The 18,019-nt window shown below is 34.7% G+C and overlaps 1 protein-coding gene across 1 annotated transcript in view; it reads right to left on the reverse strand.

Moving 5' to 3' along the window:
* Positions 1-18,019, reverse strand: part of LOC113492919 (5-hydroxytryptamine receptor 2B) — an 87,689-nt gene that overhangs the window by 20,328 nt on the left and 49,342 nt on the right. The window contains exons 2-5 of the mRNA XM_026870648.1: positions 13,084-13,795; positions 11,254-11,356; positions 5,546-5,667; positions 3,706-3,904 (exon numbers count right to left, since the gene is read on the reverse strand). Of these exons, the coding sequence (XP_026726449.1) occupies positions 3,706-3,904; positions 5,546-5,667; positions 11,254-11,356; positions 13,084-13,744 (1,085 nt within the window). The 5' untranslated portion in view covers positions 13,745-13,795. The remainder of the gene's footprint in view (positions 1-3,705; positions 3,905-5,545; positions 5,668-11,253; positions 11,357-13,083; positions 13,796-18,019) is intronic.

Genomic DNA, 18,019 nt, shown 5'->3' on the forward strand with positions numbered 1-18,019 from the left:
AAAAGAAACTGAGTTCCTAATTAAAAACATCTAAACGAAACCCAAGTCTGCAACAGAGGAACACCGATAAATTGAAAAGTTCCCTTCACTCCTTTAAAGTTCAATAGGAGCCTTTGATTACACAGAATTCTTGGGAGCCCTGCCCTCGCATAGGAGATCAAAGTGTATTTATTGAGCATTTTCGTAAACAATAGTTCTTTCGTTTAAAGTCGGTCGATCGATCGTGAATATTTATCGTGTTGATTACGTTGGTAGCTTCGTTTTTTTGGAAGAAAAATAAAGGTCCAAAGAACTGGCAAGTTTAAAGCAGAAAAAAAAACGAAAAGTTTGGTGAATTCGAAAAGAGGTCGTATTAGTTAATTCTAGCTGAACTATTAAAATTCGGTGACAGCATCGTTGACAAAAACCGGTCAAGCGTGAATCAGAGGGTACCAACAAATTCATGACCGTTTATTGCGTTGCTTTAACGCTATCTTTACTTTTAGGTTGATAATTTTATTATAATGATACCAGCAATTTATCATCGAAGGATGGACAGCGTGGTCACATTAGTTGGGTGCCGTTTTAAGCTTTGGGCACCAATGATGGGACCAAAAAATAACTAACCTTAATATCGTAACAAAAACAAAAATAATATAATATTGGCTTCAGTCATAATTTGTATCAATCTAAATCTACATACTAATTATAACGTTTACGGATACATCGTTTGTAGAGCCCGCTTTTTTCTCTCTTAACTCCTATTAGAGTTTTGGAAATAACGCTCTTCTTCCGATACGCGTATTTTTTATGCTTTATTTTATAATCATACGTAATATCAAGTTCGAGCCAGTAACTCTAGAAAAAAGAAATGAAGAATTCCAGACTCATTTTTCTTCAAAATTCTGATGAATGTCGTCTCGAAAAACGAAACATGTTCTCCAAACAATGTCTACTGATAAGAAAAATCCCGTTTTTCCGCAAAATATGATCCAAATCTAATCGCAAAAAAACGGATCCCTAATAATCGCAAATCTACCAAAAATTACAATCGTTTCTCGGAATGACCCAAACAGATTAACCTTGATTCGATTCGGATCTGTTCTTCATTTTCCTTGTTTGGGAAGAATGATTGATGTTCCATCTGCAATGTTTCTTAAACCTTGTTGATCAAATTGTCCTACGGTAGATAACACCGATTTTTCGAAAAGCTACCTACAGATTTAGCATCCGTCGTCAAAAAATGCAGGCAAACAGTTGAAATAAACAATTTATATATTAATCATCAGGTTTTCTCGTGAATTAACGTATTATTAATGTAAATATTTTGTTTAAAGGTCGAAAACCTTGCTCACAATTTTTGTTTACTAATTTCTTTCCTATGAAAACACGTCTGTTATATTTCGCTCGCACTAATCTTGTTTCAAACATCATTCAATCAAGTCTGCTAATAAGTGAATGTAAACGAAGAGCTTAAATATAGATTTAATTTTTTAGCTAACTAAGGTTTTAACTAAAGTTCTTCCTGTGAACTAGTGTTGGATAAGTTATTGAAGTTGTCGAATTAATAAGATGCAATAATTTGATGAATGTCGCTACATGCTTCTTCTCAGGGTGACCAGTTATTAAATGTCAACTCCAGAGAGCTTAAAAATATGGCATTCTAAAGTTTTGTCATTTATCCCCTTTGTTAAATTAGCTATCAATTTTAATTTCATTTAGTTGTCACTGGCAAACTACATCCTCTTACTTCACAATCACGCTTGAGCTGATAGTGAGGCTTTCTATGAGCCTCACATTCGACATTTGACTATAAGTTTGATGTGAATAGGGCCTAATTTAGGACAAAACCTTTTTGCTGTTCGAACGAAATTCTAAAGCTATTCTGACAGACCAACTTAATTTTTACAAGACCTCCAGTAGAAGCTGCCAAAAAACCTCATCGATCCAAATGATCCAAACAATTTGCAGTCTGTAGCATATCATCAGTTTGTTTTGACCTTAATACGGCCTCGGTAGTAGTGCACCTCGGCTCACTGCACCCATCTGCGCGAGACACGGTCCAAATGACATGCGGTTTTTGCACGTCGTGATCTGGATTGAGGGCAGTTAATACGTAATGAAACTCAGACAAATTAAGAAAAAAAAACCCTCTGAGCTGTACTTGGGTAGGGAAGAATTCGGATAAAAAATATTTTGTTTTTGTAAGGTCTGTTTGGATGTCACTTGAAGCAAGTTATCAGTAGAAAAATCTACTAATGTGAAACCAATTCAACAGAGTGCCCAAAATATGAACTAGCAAGTATTTCTCGAAAATTGATCATTTCCCGAGCATTTTCGTATACGCAGACTATGGAAAGCAGTATACGATAGCAGAAATATATAACGTGTACTTATGTAAGAAAGTGGTTATGAAATTGTTGGTACTTGTGAACCTCTGGAACTTAAAAACTAAGTCCTGCGAAACATTTATTGCGTTCCTTACAAATACGACTCGTTACCGGAATTAGAAATTAGTCGGAAACTTGCAAACATTTTTTACTTGGCAAAAGTTCGAGAAAGTTTGTCAAGGAACCTGCAAAATGAGAGTTAAGCAACTCCTAATCTTTTGCCAAGCAGTCGTCATAAAATTATGACAAAGTTTTAACCATTTTAATAAAAGATCTCAAAGATTCAACTCCAAAGGTTTGCATTATGCATAACCTAGAAATTCAGCTGATGAATGCAGAACAACTGCTGAAGAAATGCTTAAGTCAAATAACCCTAATATTTTTTGCCAGTCTTTAAAAAGATCCTGGGTTCAGGCTATTTAGGACGTGAAATAAAATTTTAAAAGAATTTTGAACAGTTTTTATGTCAGCAAACTAAGAAGTTCTGTAAAGAAAGATCTGAGCCTCAAAGTTAAAATAAATTAACTTAAACTTGTACAACGTGGTTCACAAGTTGTTGGGTGGCAAAAAACGACCTTTATACATATATAAAGCTCAAAAACATTTAAGTATGTTGAGTCAAGGAATTGTTTGAGTTTAAAGACGACTTATTTTCTTTCTTCTTTAGCTATGAGTACCACTTCAATTAATGAAGGTTGGTTAACATCTGTAAGAATCCTGTTTTTGTGAGGCAGAATAGTATATTCCTCTTGCAATCCTTGTGCAGTCACGTAAGACTTATGACAATATCCTACACTTAGGTTATGCGTTTTAAAATATTTTCTCAAAAACGAGCCGTTTGGTATACAAAATATAAGCCAAGGCTCACTTTGATAACATTCCAAAATTTCAATCTTGCGAAATTGAAATTCTGAAAAAACGCGGAAATTCCACTTTGTCAAGTATAAAACCTCATGACAAAGTAGTCGACTTAATTTAAAGTTTTTGCTTTTTGTACTATAATCTATATACTATGGTTGATATATTTAAAATGAATACGTTTAAATGGAACTTACTTCTGCTTAAAATACTTAAAACACCAAACAAAAAAAAGTATGTAGTTGGTTTACATTTTTTTTTGACTTAATATGAATAAAAATGCCGCGTTTATATTTACAATTTCAGGTAATGTAGAAGAAGAAGAAAAGAAAAGAGAAAATATAGATCAATAAAAGTTTTCAACACCTTCATTTTCAATTCTATTTCTATAGACCAAAATATTAATAACGGTCAAATCATACTTCAAGCTTATTTTAAGATTTCCAAAAACAGCATGTCATTTTAATTCCAATACTACCTTCTTTGCGTCCCCCCAGGCACAGGTGTCGCAGCCAACCGAGCCTGCCTCTTCAACAGCTGAACTGTCAGTGCGAAAGACACGACCATCGTCAGCATCGGAATGTAGAAGGCGACCAGAGACCCGAAGATCCAGAACAAACGGTTGTTTATCACGCAGAGTTCCGGTGTCGGCATTATATTTGTGCGATTGATAAGACCTGGAAAGAACATTGATGTTAAAGTTGTGGACTGCAAGTCGTATTATGGAGACATGAAAACCTTGTGAATAGGGATAGTGGGTATAAAAATGTAAACATATTTTAGTCCATCAGATATTTAATATATACTATCAGACAGGTATTATTAGCCTATTAATCTGAATAATAAAAGTGGTTCAGAATTAACTACTTTAATGTTTTGGCGAGGTGGCTTGTGACGTAACGAAATTGACATTGTTAATACAGTTTAATTCATTACCTAAATGTATTTTTCAAAGAGAATTTTTCATATTTTGTTTTGCATCCTCTTACTACCTATGCAATCAATACATGTAAACAATTTGGCACACAACATGGAAATGATCAAATAATCAAATTTATCAACATTAATAGCACCATCCCTTACTATAGTAAAGGAGACTTTAACTAATTTACCCCTTTCAGTTCACAAATCCTCAGTTACCAAAACTGGTTTTATTGTTACTAAAACAATAAAATTAAACTACCCTCTTTGTTTCTTCCACAAAATCCACCTAAAATTCAATCGGCTTTTAAAACTGATCTATCAATCTCCTTAATGAGATGGCAACAAAGGCTCATTATCAGTCCAAGGCCATAAACGTCTAGCTAATTATACGAGCGATGTTCAATTTGTTATTCTTCAAGACTTTAAGCCCCACATTTTGTAGCCATGGAAGAAAAATAAGCGAGTCATCCGTCTGTTTCTGAAGCCTTGATAATTACATGCTATTCAATATTTTCTTTCGTTCCCTTCCGATTTTGGGTTTTGTTCCTCTATTTGTAAAATTATATTGTTATCCTTTGCTATGATATCGCAGCTTACTGTGTTTTATAGTCGAAGGTGATTAAAACTTTAAGGCTTCGTCGCATTAAAATTTAGCATCTCGTAAATCTCACCTCGTATTGTGCTCTCGTAAAAGTTAATCCTTCTATTTTCTCACGAGGTAGACACGTGTGTCATTAAGGAACTAACACATTTTATAAGCATAGTTTAATATCTTCATCGTGAAAGTTTCTCCTCCCACTTTCACTATGACCTCTTAAAGCAGTACTCATATCTTTGTGGAAGCGAGACAGCGCTATAAACTACGGATAGCGGCATCTCCCTTCCACACCTGCGATAGTCTTCTCTAAAGAGTTTATAATACCTGGGTGCACTTAAACATTGTGAGTATAATGTCTTCAAACAACTGTTATTTCCTGATTGGAATTTAATACTCGAGTATTAAATGTCATCTTGTCTTTCATACTGGTTTCTTGTTGAACATAAATTGCTACGTTTATCACTTTGAACTTCAGTATTATAATATGAGCGTCGTTTTTAATTAAATTATTCGATACTATGCATCTTCTAGAGCTGGCACGTGCAAATAAAATGGCAAGCAACATTTGATGAAATAATTTCGTCATCTATTTAGTAAATTGTAGATGGATAGTATAACTTTTGCACATGAGGAAGACGCACAAGTGAACCGCTGCATGTGAAGTTGCAAAAAAGTGATATTTTAGCTGACGGAATTTGAAGAATTCCCTTGCAAATCGTGATTATTCTTGCAATATTTTAAATGCTACTTTTACAAAAAGTAATTCATATTATATGCTTACATAATTGTGACTTACCTAAAACAGTAATAGAACTAGAGACGAACATACTAAGAAGCCAGACGAGGGCTATCTTGATGACGACGACCCGCTTGGTGGAGTGATGCCGGCTCTTCAGAGGATTGCGGATGCCGAGGTATCTGTCAACAGAACATCATCATCAGCTGAGAGGCAAAAAGTGTAGGTTCGTTAAAATAATGAAGTTTGAACTTTATTTTTTCATGAACGTCGTTAGTACAATAATATAAAAAATTACCCAACAAAAGTCTCTTTGTGAGAAAATGAACGAGACTTGAACAGTTGTTTCAAATTTGACTGCATGGATATCGACTAAATTCCTTAGTATATATCCGGGGATAATTAAAGGAAAAAAACACAACATTTAATTAAGAAAATCATAATTAAAACTCAGTAGATATAAAGTCTATAAAATGGAAACTTCATAATTTTCAAAGAATGTTGAAATTGATAACTCTCTTAATTTCTTGATTGTGATAATTTATCAAACACTTGTCAATGAAAGAGGGCAAAGTTTGCGGTAACTTTTGTGAATTTTCTAATTGCTTTCCCTTTTATCTTTTTTGATTATCTTTTGATCGACAATCCATTAGACAACAAAGCTTTTGTAATGGACTCGTGATCAGATATTTTCTCTTTTTTTTTGCTTTTGTTTTAATTCTGTACTATGTTCAAAAATTTGTAACGAAAATAAAAAAAAAAGCTTTTTTGGACTTATCAAAGACTAGCAAATTATACTGAAAACCACATCAGTTTAATTCGACGAAATTTAAATTCAAAGAAAGTCTACGTTGATAATACAATGAGAAAGGAAAATCTCTAGTTTCCAGGTATTTGGGTTACCTACGCTCTGCAAGTATATTGACTTTTATAAAAGGTAAAGTTTGAAAACATAGCGTATTACGGGATGGAAATAACTGCTGAACGCGGGTGGAAAAAATGGGTTTATAGTTTTCGATCGTGTCACTATAGTACATGGCATCAAGAGGCCTTTATTTTATAACTACAATGGGTTTACCAAAGAGGTTCAATTAAGAGGTTTGTTTGCAAAAAGCTGATTTATCCAGTTAAAACATAACGGTCAGTTATCGTAAATGACTTTTAGACACTTGCTATGCACAGCTTACATTCTCTCCCACTTTTCGCGAAATGAGCATCCATAAAGATAATCGCGAAAAAATAAGTTACTTTAATATCGTAAAACTATTAAGCCAATAATAGTCCCTAAAACCTACACAATTCATGAAAACAAACGTAGCGTACTGATCCGAACTTACGCTCGTGTGCTCCCAATTTTCCAATAAGGTATTCTATACACGATCCGTTCCACTGGACTGCAGTCCCAGCCGCAGTCCTTGCCATAAATCGTTTAGAAATACCTTATTCCCACGTTCGAGGTGATATTGATGAGTTTTTAGTATCGCCGATACGGCTGGACGAAGTTTCATATTAAGTTTGGCTGTAAAATCAGCGGTAAAACTGCTTTTGTAGGATGATGTCTAAACTTATTAAATTTTCAAAAGCCAAAGTCCTCAGTGCCAAAAAATAATCTATCATCATAATTTTCAAAACATTAATATCTAGCCATTATCCATCAGTATTTTTTTAACTAGATCGATTAGGCAAATAATACTAAATTTATCTACACTTCAGACTAGTCTTTATACTCAAATTGATTGCAATATCCAAAGAAGTCTGGTAAAAAAATACTGCTCCACTTTGACCTTGTCATCCAAAAATTTTAATTAAAATTCTGATAGTATCGTTGATCGTTCAGTTACCTTACTGGCCCAACATAAGTGGCACGTCGGTATAGCAAGCGTGCGATATATTAAAATTACGTGGACGTAAATTGTGCACTCTCCTATCATACCCATTTTTCGTCTGACGAAGCAAGATACGTCGTCAAGTGATATGCGATGGATATTGTTATCCAAAAGGAAATTTGGGAAAATGGTGATGGTTCTCGTTTATGAAGTCTGTGGAGCCAAATGATTTGTACAATGAAAGAGGTTTTAATCTAACGGATAGGCAATTGTGAATGAATAAAAAATGATGAAAATGAAATAAATATATGTTATATTTTGTTATAAGTGCCAATTGCTCAGCTTTGTTCATTTTTTGTGAATAAAAATAAATAACCTTCTTTCCTTATCACACTATTGATGTACAAAACATGTCCTTAAATAAACCCTTATCAATAATATTGTGCCCTCTCGCTTCTACCATAGAACAGCTGTATTCTAAAAACTCATAGTACGGGCACTGAAATCTTCATAATCTCAATGGACATTTTAAATTATCGCGTCGCAAAATTTTAATAAAAGTGTCTTGTCAACGACGAATTTTAATTCGAGGTGTATTGAAGCAGTTTCTATTAAATTTCGGAGAAAATTACAGGTAGCGTGAATATTGAAGATAAATATTTAGGGACAGGTTTTGTCAGAGAAACCTTTTGTTTTCTTTGATGCTTCAAAAATAATAAGGACACTAACATTTGGATATTTTTTGTAATGTATTTTCGTGACATAATTTTACAGTCACAGTTATGGAGAAAATGAAATGTGTTACGTGCCATATTAAACGTAGAATAATGGAACGTTATATTTTTTTTTAGTTCAGTAACCAATTTGAACAAACATTTACCTAAACTTGGGACCTCATACACACGAACATCAATATTATGTCTTGGTCTTTTGTTGAGTACCTTTTGTAATAATTAAATGTTAAATGCATTAAAAGTTATAAATTATTACTATGAAATAAAGTGAGAACACTAAATGTTAAATCCCTTTGCGGTTTTGATGAAGATTCTGAAACACTTGATGTACTAGCCACAAAATAATATTTATGAGGATCACACGCCGCAAACCATGAAATATCTTATAAAAGAATTTAATATAATAATATTAAGTTTTATACAGCACTCTTATCTTTACCGCTATTTTTTTCTCTGAAGTGATATTACCTCCCAGCCAACATAAAGTACTACGATATTGTCAAAAATAATTTGCTTAAATAAATACACGTAAAATTGTCTCGAGGATCATCAGATTTTAGGGAACAGTAAACCTCTCTAGACTACGACAATTATAGGATACAAAAGGTTTATTTACAAAAGCATTTTGCGAATAAAGGTAAATACCAAAACGATTTAGATCGCATTCCAACATTTTTGTACAGTCACGTTTGAAGATTTACGTCTCCCAGATAAATCGAAGCCTAAAATAAATAAACCGGTGAAAAAATCCCTTTAGAAGCACGCAAGGTGGAAGAATATTAGCTTTTGTGTCGGCTTTGTGTAATTTATAATACACGAAAACGCCGTTTCGTATTTATTCACTCCGAGCAACTATTTGTGGATTAAAGGGTGTTCGAATTGGCGCATTTGTGCATGTTGGATTTATGTGGAGTTGTAAGAAATGGCGGATGAAATTTTTGCTTCATTTTGTGAGTAATATTTGCTGTTATGAAAGCCATATTATCAAATGCCTCTTAATCATTTAATCGGGGTTTAATTACGCGTGTTTCTCGTGAACCCGACTAGTTCGAGACAGCTCATTTTTACAAATGTAAATGCGTTATCAGGAGCTGACGCGGCATCGGGTTTACAATCTGAAACTCGCCTCACGTAACAGTTAAAAGCTGCCCTTAAAAATTACCTGCACCTTGTTAGACTTCACGACCCCATAGTAGATGAAGACCTAATTATAGTCGACGAAAAAGCTTCAGTTGCCTTTTCAATTGCCTTTTACGTCCAAATACATTTTTACTTTTCAACACAGTTCAGCTCTGTGTCCGAAATAAGTGAGGTCAAAAATTGTTATAACGTGACGTGAAAAATGCTTAAAAAAAGATACGAAACCATCCCTGTATTTCAGTAAGTATTCTTTTGATGATTGCTAAGTACATTACGTCCATAATGGCGGTTTAAATAAAATATTTTACGCAGCACTCAAATAAAACACTTAACGTTCGTAAAAATAATACGTTTTTATTACAAAAATATTCATCATTTTCAACCGCAGGTAATTTTCTTTCACTTTTTGGGACGAAATTATAAACGGCGTTGAGTGGATAGAAATTCGTGAAATTTTAATGATGCATTATTTTAATTACATTTTATTTTAATTGGTTCTCGTTAAAGCGATCCAATTAAAATATTAAGTATAACAGCTTTTCTTGATAAAACAGATGCTTTTTAGTCTAAACCACATTCCACTAGCACTGAAACGCATTTAACCTTGTAAAGTGCCTGTTAAGTGTTGTGTACTGTCTAGTATGACACTTGTTCGTAACTGGTACAATCAAGTGACTATCGTTTTAATACTAGATTTTTTAGTGAATATTTTACTGTTTTAATGTAATCCTTGTGTTGCTGGATGTTTCACAGAACTCAAGTCACATCTACAAAGACACCCAGACTCAGGCCAAGCGTGGATCAACAATTCGTGCATCCTACAAACGCATGTCCTGCGACTGGATCGACCTAGCGACACGTCGCGCCTAGTTGGTTTTGGCGTGGTGACCTCAATCACTCGGCTATCCGTGCAGTCTGTATGTAAACAGACCGTACACAAGAGGCATCAGCTACATAATGTCAGTTATGTAACTTTAAAATATTAAGAGACTAAAAATAGCATTAAATTTCTATTTTCATTTCATATAGAATGCATCGGTCACGTTTCTGACGCTGTTCGCTTTGAACTTTGTAACATAATAATGGAGTTAAATTTAGTTTGTCTCAGTTTCATGATCAAAGTCGGGCGATGTGTGGATGGATGAGAATCATATTTATAGTATTTATTGGACATATTTAAACTTTACTGTTTCAACATTAGCAGAAATGCCGTGGTACAATACTTTTTTCTTGATAAAATCTTTAGAAATCTGCGTAGTTTAGATAACATTGAAAAGTCCATAGAAATCTATCGAATAGAAATCTTCAAGTGTCTGTCTATGACTTTCATTTGTCATTTCAATACATTTGACTTTTTACCAGTCTTAGCCCTCAGATTCGCCTAATTTGTGTTCAGGACCAAGGCACAAGTTTCTTTTTAATAAAATTATCGTCTAACAGTAGTTTCATAGCAAGAGAGTGCTATACAAATATCTGAATAGTTATAGTTTGTCAATTTGTCCAATTTCAAAACTCAAATAAAATTCAACCCTACACAACCTGTTGACTAGCCAATTTTTCACAATTCAAGCTCGTGGCTTTGAGCTATCGATTCTGAATCACTGAACGACAAGCAGATTGTACTTTTAGAAACAACAATATCAAACATACTTCTGTACATATCATAATATCACATTACTAAAAACCTGAATATTTTGGCATATTTATCACTTTAGCAGTCGCCACTATCTTATTATCTTTATTTTTTTTACATTTTATTTTTTAACTGGGTAAGGCTATGCTATCAGCAATTATACAAATACAGCTAAGTCAGCTTATTATATCATGCACCTTTTACAAAATCACTGACTTACCATACTTTATTCTATCAGCCCACTATGATTATTTTTTGTACATAACTGTATAGGAGCGCACTTATTGAAATCTCATGAATCGTTTTGGACTTAACTGGAATCCTTGCCATGACCTCAAGCAACGTTAAGGTCGCAAGTCGAACTATTTTATTAAAAACTCCATAAGGTTGCACGGAAACAGTTTTAATGTAAAAATATGTATATTGGAGTCATACCTGCCGATACTGATGAAGCACATGTGCATGATACTAGCCGAGCATGCGAGCACGTCGCACGTCACGTACACGTTGCACCACACCACGCCCAGCGGCCAGTATCCTGAGAAACAAGAGTAGTTCACATAAATTGTACAAGGTAACTGTCAAAATATCAGGTTCAAAATTAAAGCAAAGCTTAAGGACCAACCAAGCATAAATTTAAACTATTCTGGAAAGATTTTATGCGATTGGTAACATCAAATATTTTTATTTATGAATACAGATCGTTTTTAATTGGAATGGTGTTACTTTTCTCTAGTCTTCAAAAATGAAGACCGTTTTAACTGCAGACTGATAGTAATATTCCATGGATGTACAGTGAAATATTCCCAGGTTATAAAGTTCATAATAAGAATAAAAAACCTCTCAAAACCCTCTCATGCACTACCCCTTTACGACTCTAGTTCAGTAATATCAGTGTTAGTGGTATGTAGCTTATGCACTCAGCAAATTATAGTGTTATTTTAATATTATAGTTTAAAACTATAACCGCATAAGTGAAACGCTCACAAGTTAAGCTATGCTTGACGGGGTTGGTCCGTAGATGGGTGACCATCTTTGTCATAACGAGTTCCACCGTGTTTCGAAAGGCACGTTAAATTGTGGGTCTCGGCTGTTATTCCTACATTTTTGACAGTCGTTACAAGCAGTCAGAAGCTTGAAAAGTCTGACAACCAGTCTAACCAAGGGGTATCGTATTGCCCAGGTAACTGGGTTGAGCAGGTCAGATAGGCAGTCGCTCCTTGTAAAACACTGGTACTTAGCTGAAACCGGTTAGACTGGTAGCCGACTCCAACATAGTTGAGAAAAGGTTAGGCCAACGATGATGAGTTTAAAACTAAAGGAAACTGCACGACATTCAAATTCAAACAAATTCCCGGTTAACTGTTGACGCGAATTGTTTCTTCCGACAAATATTACAAATTCAAAGGAACAGACATTCGGAATAGGATTTAAAATCCCCCTGTTGCGAGACATACGGGGAATAAAAATGATTGAAAATTTTATCATAGAATCTAATGTTAATAGTAACAAAATTTGGAAAAAAAAAACGAATTATAATATGACGCTTCGTAGTACCTTACTTATAATTTTTGCAAAGAGCTTTTTTTTAATGTCAAGGATCTGCTATTTTGACTACAAAGTTTCTGTATTGATGTGCGTGTATTGATTAAATAAATGTCTTATGCTAGCAATGTTACGTCTTTAAAACCATTTGCAACGAAGTGTCACTTACAGCTCGTCAAATTTATATTCCCTAGCTACAGATTACAATAGTGGCTTCAATAGATACACTTCTATTATATCGCGACAGGCTTATTCGTCGCCGCAACTGTGAGTAACGCTAGCCTATATTAGATAGCCGTAGTCGTCCCCATTCACACAATTGGTTCAACTTCCTTTTGTAAAAGGCTTGGACTGTGAAAATAGGTACAATTTGTAAGGCCGAGAACACGCTGGCTATGAAATATGTGGAATATCTGTGTAAATGGATTGTCTAGGTGCAATAATGGAGCTGTATGATATACGGTCGCCGTGCAATTTCCCAGGTACCCTAGAGTGTCGTTTTAAAGGAATTGTTCGAGATTTTCATTTTAGTTTATTGTGGGCAAAAGTTTAGTTTTTTAATCTTGTAAAGTGTTTTTGCAATATGTAATGTATTTTTTTTACATCGTCGTTTGCACTTAAGTAAACTTGTTAAGGATTTTTTCATGTGTTTTTATTGTTTTCATTCCTTTCTGGATTGCTCTTTTTAAAATATTTAAAATAAAAGTCAGAATATCTTACCTAAGAATCCTGGTATTGCTCCCATCGGCATCACGAACAAGCTGACTAGAAGATCAGCTATCGCCAACGACAGAAGAAAATAATTCGTAACATTCTGAAGTCTTTTATCTAAACACACAGCCAAACACACCAATATATTACCCACACCACCAGCCACTATGAATAATATCACAAATAGAAAACTCCAATCGTACCCAGCTGTTACTGTCACATTATCGGTCACATTCCTAAGATCATAACTACATTGAAAATTTTCTACTACACCAAACATAGAAGTGTCATTCGCAACGTCAATGTACAACGTCCGATTCTGGGACTCACTGAAGCAAAATAATGTTTCTAGATCGCAGAAGAAATTCGGTATTCGGAGCCAGAGACTCTTGAGTGCACTTTCGAAGATTATTGTCATCATGTTCAGCTTGAGGTAAGGACTGCAGAGAGTGTCGTTGCCACCAGCATTCGTGGTGTTGCACGAAGAGCAGGTGTAGGAGGTTTCATTCTGGATGTCTATGTTGAGTTGGCAGGTGTAATCGAGGGTGCTGTCAGTACCGCAGTCCAGTCCAGAGAACGTTTCGCCACAACCTCTCCCGTGCACAAGCCGGCATTGAAACTCTTGGAACGCTGTGTCCAGGAATGTGTAGTTATGCATGTCCAAGACCATACTAGGTCACATTTTGTGTCACTCCGTCTTCACTGGTCATCCTTACGGGACCTGAAACAAGAAAAGTTTGATAAGCATTTCATACAACGTACAAGGTTTAATTTTTTTGCTACGAAATTGCTACAAAAGTTTAGATATTTTTTTTTTAATGAGGAAAATTACTTTATATTTCAATTTACCAGCAGTGGGACATTTTAAAGCCTACATTCTTTCCAAAGACGAAAATTAAAATGCACATAAATTCCAACTTAATTTAACAACATCAGTCGCGAATATAAAAGACTCTTTCTTTCTCCATAAAGTCTCGTAGTAAAATGCACATAAAAATGACAAATAGTCGCTGTTATTAATGAGCACGTAATTAACGAGAGATTAATTATCCTGCACAAGTTGTAAGTGAAGCGGGAATGCCATTCGAAAGGGAAGTTAAATATCAAGGAGTTTCTAACAAGTATAATGGATGGTTCAAAAAAGGAATCATTGTTGGAGAATGTGTGTGATAACAGATTGTGATATGTCAGAAAGACATATTATAAGTACTCCTATAAAGGAATGATATACAGTCTCAATGAGGTCTTAGCAGCAGAATCTTTAACAATCCATGTCTGATCCGTGATGCATAAAAAACAGCATATAGAAATGAAGCCAATACAGTTGTTTTTTCCACAAAATATTTTTTTGCGTGAAACCTTTTTTCAATTTAAAGGAGGGAAAAATTTTCCTTAATATTCTTGTGAAAAATTTCATCGAAATGGCTACATCTGCAACATGTAACAATGTATCTGGTGCTATTAAGTTTTCATGTGTTATAATTTGATCTGATATTCACGTAGGTGCTTCAAAGGCCGCCAGAGTGCACTTTGCTCCGCATATTAATGCAGATATGAGGAAAGATCTGGGAGGCTGGATAAAGTTCGGCCTACATTGTTGAGTTTTGAGTTTTGTTTTCTCTTATAGTTGATACAAAATTAAAGGAATATCATGATAGGTAAGAAAGTATTTTTTATTAAACTGGACTCATGAAAAATAGTTTTTTTTTATGTATAATAAATGACTATTTTTTATACAGTGACCGGCAGACAATGATAGATTATTTAAAATACTAGTTTTGCTGTAATGAAGCCTTCAGAAATAGTTATTAACTTTTAAAGTGTAGCTCAAAAAATACAATTTATTACATAACCTCATACAAAGAACTGTTTGACCAATAACAAGAGCTATTCTCTTCTTCGATTCACCTCCCAACTTTATCGTCACACAGTCTTCAAATTGCAATTAACTAAAAAGCATCTGACAAAGCATACTAAGTAACGTTACTACCACCTACACCCGATGCTCAAAGTATCGTGTGAGGTTTGACTCTAAGTGCACTATCAAGTGCTAATGGGAGTCCTTTATGTTTTATAGTGTCTCATTTAGGCCCAAAGGTCACTTTCGCACTTAAGAACACTTTAGCAGGGAAACCTCCTAGATGTAACAATGTTCTTTATTGCAATTTCTAGCTTTGATTGTCCAACTACCATCAAGGGTGCACTTTAGGAACTTTTATCTAGAGCAATTAAACTTTGGTAATGGCCGATGGTGGACATTAAGTTGACCTTTCAATGAAACACCATGCGCGCATATCCCCGAGTGAGCTGTTGTGTTAACCGGACTATCATGAAGGTCATACAATCCTTATGTCGGAAAACGGCCTGGAACTGTAACTAAAACTAAACCGATGATCACGTGAGAAACAATTACTAAATGACGACGGATCAAACAAAAATATTAGGTTTGATTTATATGAATTGGTATATAGTTGAAAATCTCACTTGGAAATCTGCCAAATTATCGTAAAAATCAGAGTATTATATTTAATGAGTTAAACAAAATGATTATAGGACATTATAAAAAATGTGTATTTGGTTTAATCAAAATTAATTCATAAAATTCATGTTTTATAAAAGGAAACAGAGCAAACATAAATTACTGTCCCCATTTTAATACGAAATTAAAAACTCGAAATAAACGAATGTGCAAATTCGAGAAATGGTAACATTTGCATCGAGTTTAACTTGTGGGTTGAAATTACAGCGAATGAAATTAAAAACTTTTGTCGTTTCTGAAATGGTATCAAACTAATTGGTGTCTGGTGGCAGTGCGGCTTTAGACTGATTACAGCTATATGTACGACTTAGTTGTACGATTTTATTCAGGAGCGTTGGAACTAATATTATTTCTTCTAACATTGTCAGGACTTTAAAATGTTTGAGAGATGAAGATTGAAAATATATTTTGTGTATCTCAATTTTAGTCTAAGGAAAAGCAATGTTTTATTTTCCTTGTCTAAGTTTTTTCGGGCCATGAAGCCGACCAAACTTTCTGATCGACATAAATTTTGGTTTATTTTATTTTTGTAGGACTAAACCCACTAAAATATACATGTTTGAGGATTGACGCAAACCAACATTTTCCAAACAACACCTCCTATCAATAGATATTCAATACTAATAATAGTCAGTCAGATAGGGGGTGGCATAGCAAGGGGAAGCAAACCCTTGATCATTACCATGCTGAGCAGTGGGTATAGGTATGTTCTACTCACCCATACTAATATGATAAATGCGACATGACGACCTTGTGTTTAGTTAGAGTAAGGACATTAACATACGAGGCCAAGCGAAGTCCCATCACTGGAGGACTTTCTTTCAATCGACTTCAAAAAGTAGGAGCCTCTCAAAACCCTCTTTTTTTTAACGTGAAATAACTGTAATTTGGTGGGGAATTTCATCCAGTTTGACGCAATAGATTTTGTTTGCAGTTGTTTGTAAATTTTTGTTCTTAAAATAATATTGTTCCGACCCATTAACAGCAAAGCAGTTTTATTTTGGCCTCTATGAGTTTCTATGGTAAAAGTTGCGTAGACTAAAATTCATCGGATATCAAGGATTTCTGCTGCCTTGTTTATGGAGAGCCTATATAGACGTTAATCAAAATTCATGATGAGTGTACGCCTCCTGTCTCGGTTTTGATTGTAAATTGTTTTTAGACAACTGCCAAACTTGGAGGATATTTTTCCCATGACTGTATCACATAATGTTTGATACAAGCAGTGTATGTAAATGCGTCATCGTCGTGTCCTTTTATCGTGGATATACATGAAGTTTCATTACCAGTTAATAAAATATCTTTTCCTAAATTTATCGACGCAGAAAACTGTATGTATTCATCCTTAAAACTTTTACCACTTTCGATCAAGTTAGATAATATAATTAACGTTCCTTCAGAGAAAAAGTCAAACTAATAACCCTTTTCGCGTCAGGGTTAAAAATGGAAATCTCATAAAATCTTTCATATCCTTTAACGCCGATAACCTTGACATAGTAACACGCCATGCACATAATGAATAAACCACGGAGCATAGAAGAAGAGAGGGGAGAGGTTTACCACTATAGTTTTATTGACATCAGTATTGCTAAACTTACTTATGTGCTTTTCTACTACCACTGCTTTTTGTCATCTATTATATAATTATAATCCTAGTCTTTTCCAAAAATGTTGGGGTCGGCTTCCAGTCTAAAAAAATAAATAAATGCGGACAACATCACATACATTGTTCTGAACCCAAAGTAAGTTGCTGAAGCACTTGTGTTATGGAATTCAGATACAACGAAGGTACCACAAACACCCAGACCCGGGACAATGTACAAAAGTGAATTTTTACATTGAACCGACCGGAGATCGAACTCGGAACCTCAGAGCTAGCGACACCTTGAAACCGGTGCGTATGCCACTCGACCACGGAGGTCGTCAAAAGGATGCAGCTAAGTAGCAGTGCTTTAAAAAGTGCAACTGCCTATCTGACTAAGTTGTAAGACAGATTCTTACATATCTGGTAAGACTGGTTATTTTTCTCATCTGCCAAACATAAGCAATATTAAAAAAAAAAAACCTTCAGTTAATTTGGATTGCAAAACTAGCAACAAAAATGAAATTGTATATTGGGATTGATCTTATGTTATAAAAAATACTCGTCTCCGACCTTTAAAGTTTTACATCAGCATTCTCTCGGCAATGAGACGTGCAGAATAATCTGGTAGGTTGATCATCATCTCCTAATAGTAACATACCTAGTCTTAAAGCCATTTCCTTTGTCTTTTCTGTTCTACAGCTACGTCAGTATTGGCGACGCCTAACGCGGATGTCTCGTGAATTGATATGGAAATGACATGGCGTAGCTCGTGATGGCAGAAATTGTTTCGCAAGACATTTTGTTGCGAACATTCATGGGAT

The sequence above is a fragment of the Trichoplusia ni genome, chromosome 4 (assembly GCF_003590095.1).
Source record: "Trichoplusia ni isolate ovarian cell line Hi5 chromosome 4, tn1, whole genome shotgun sequence".
In the NCBI taxonomy this organism is placed as follows: Eukaryota; Metazoa; Arthropoda; class Insecta; order Lepidoptera; family Noctuidae; genus Trichoplusia; species Trichoplusia ni.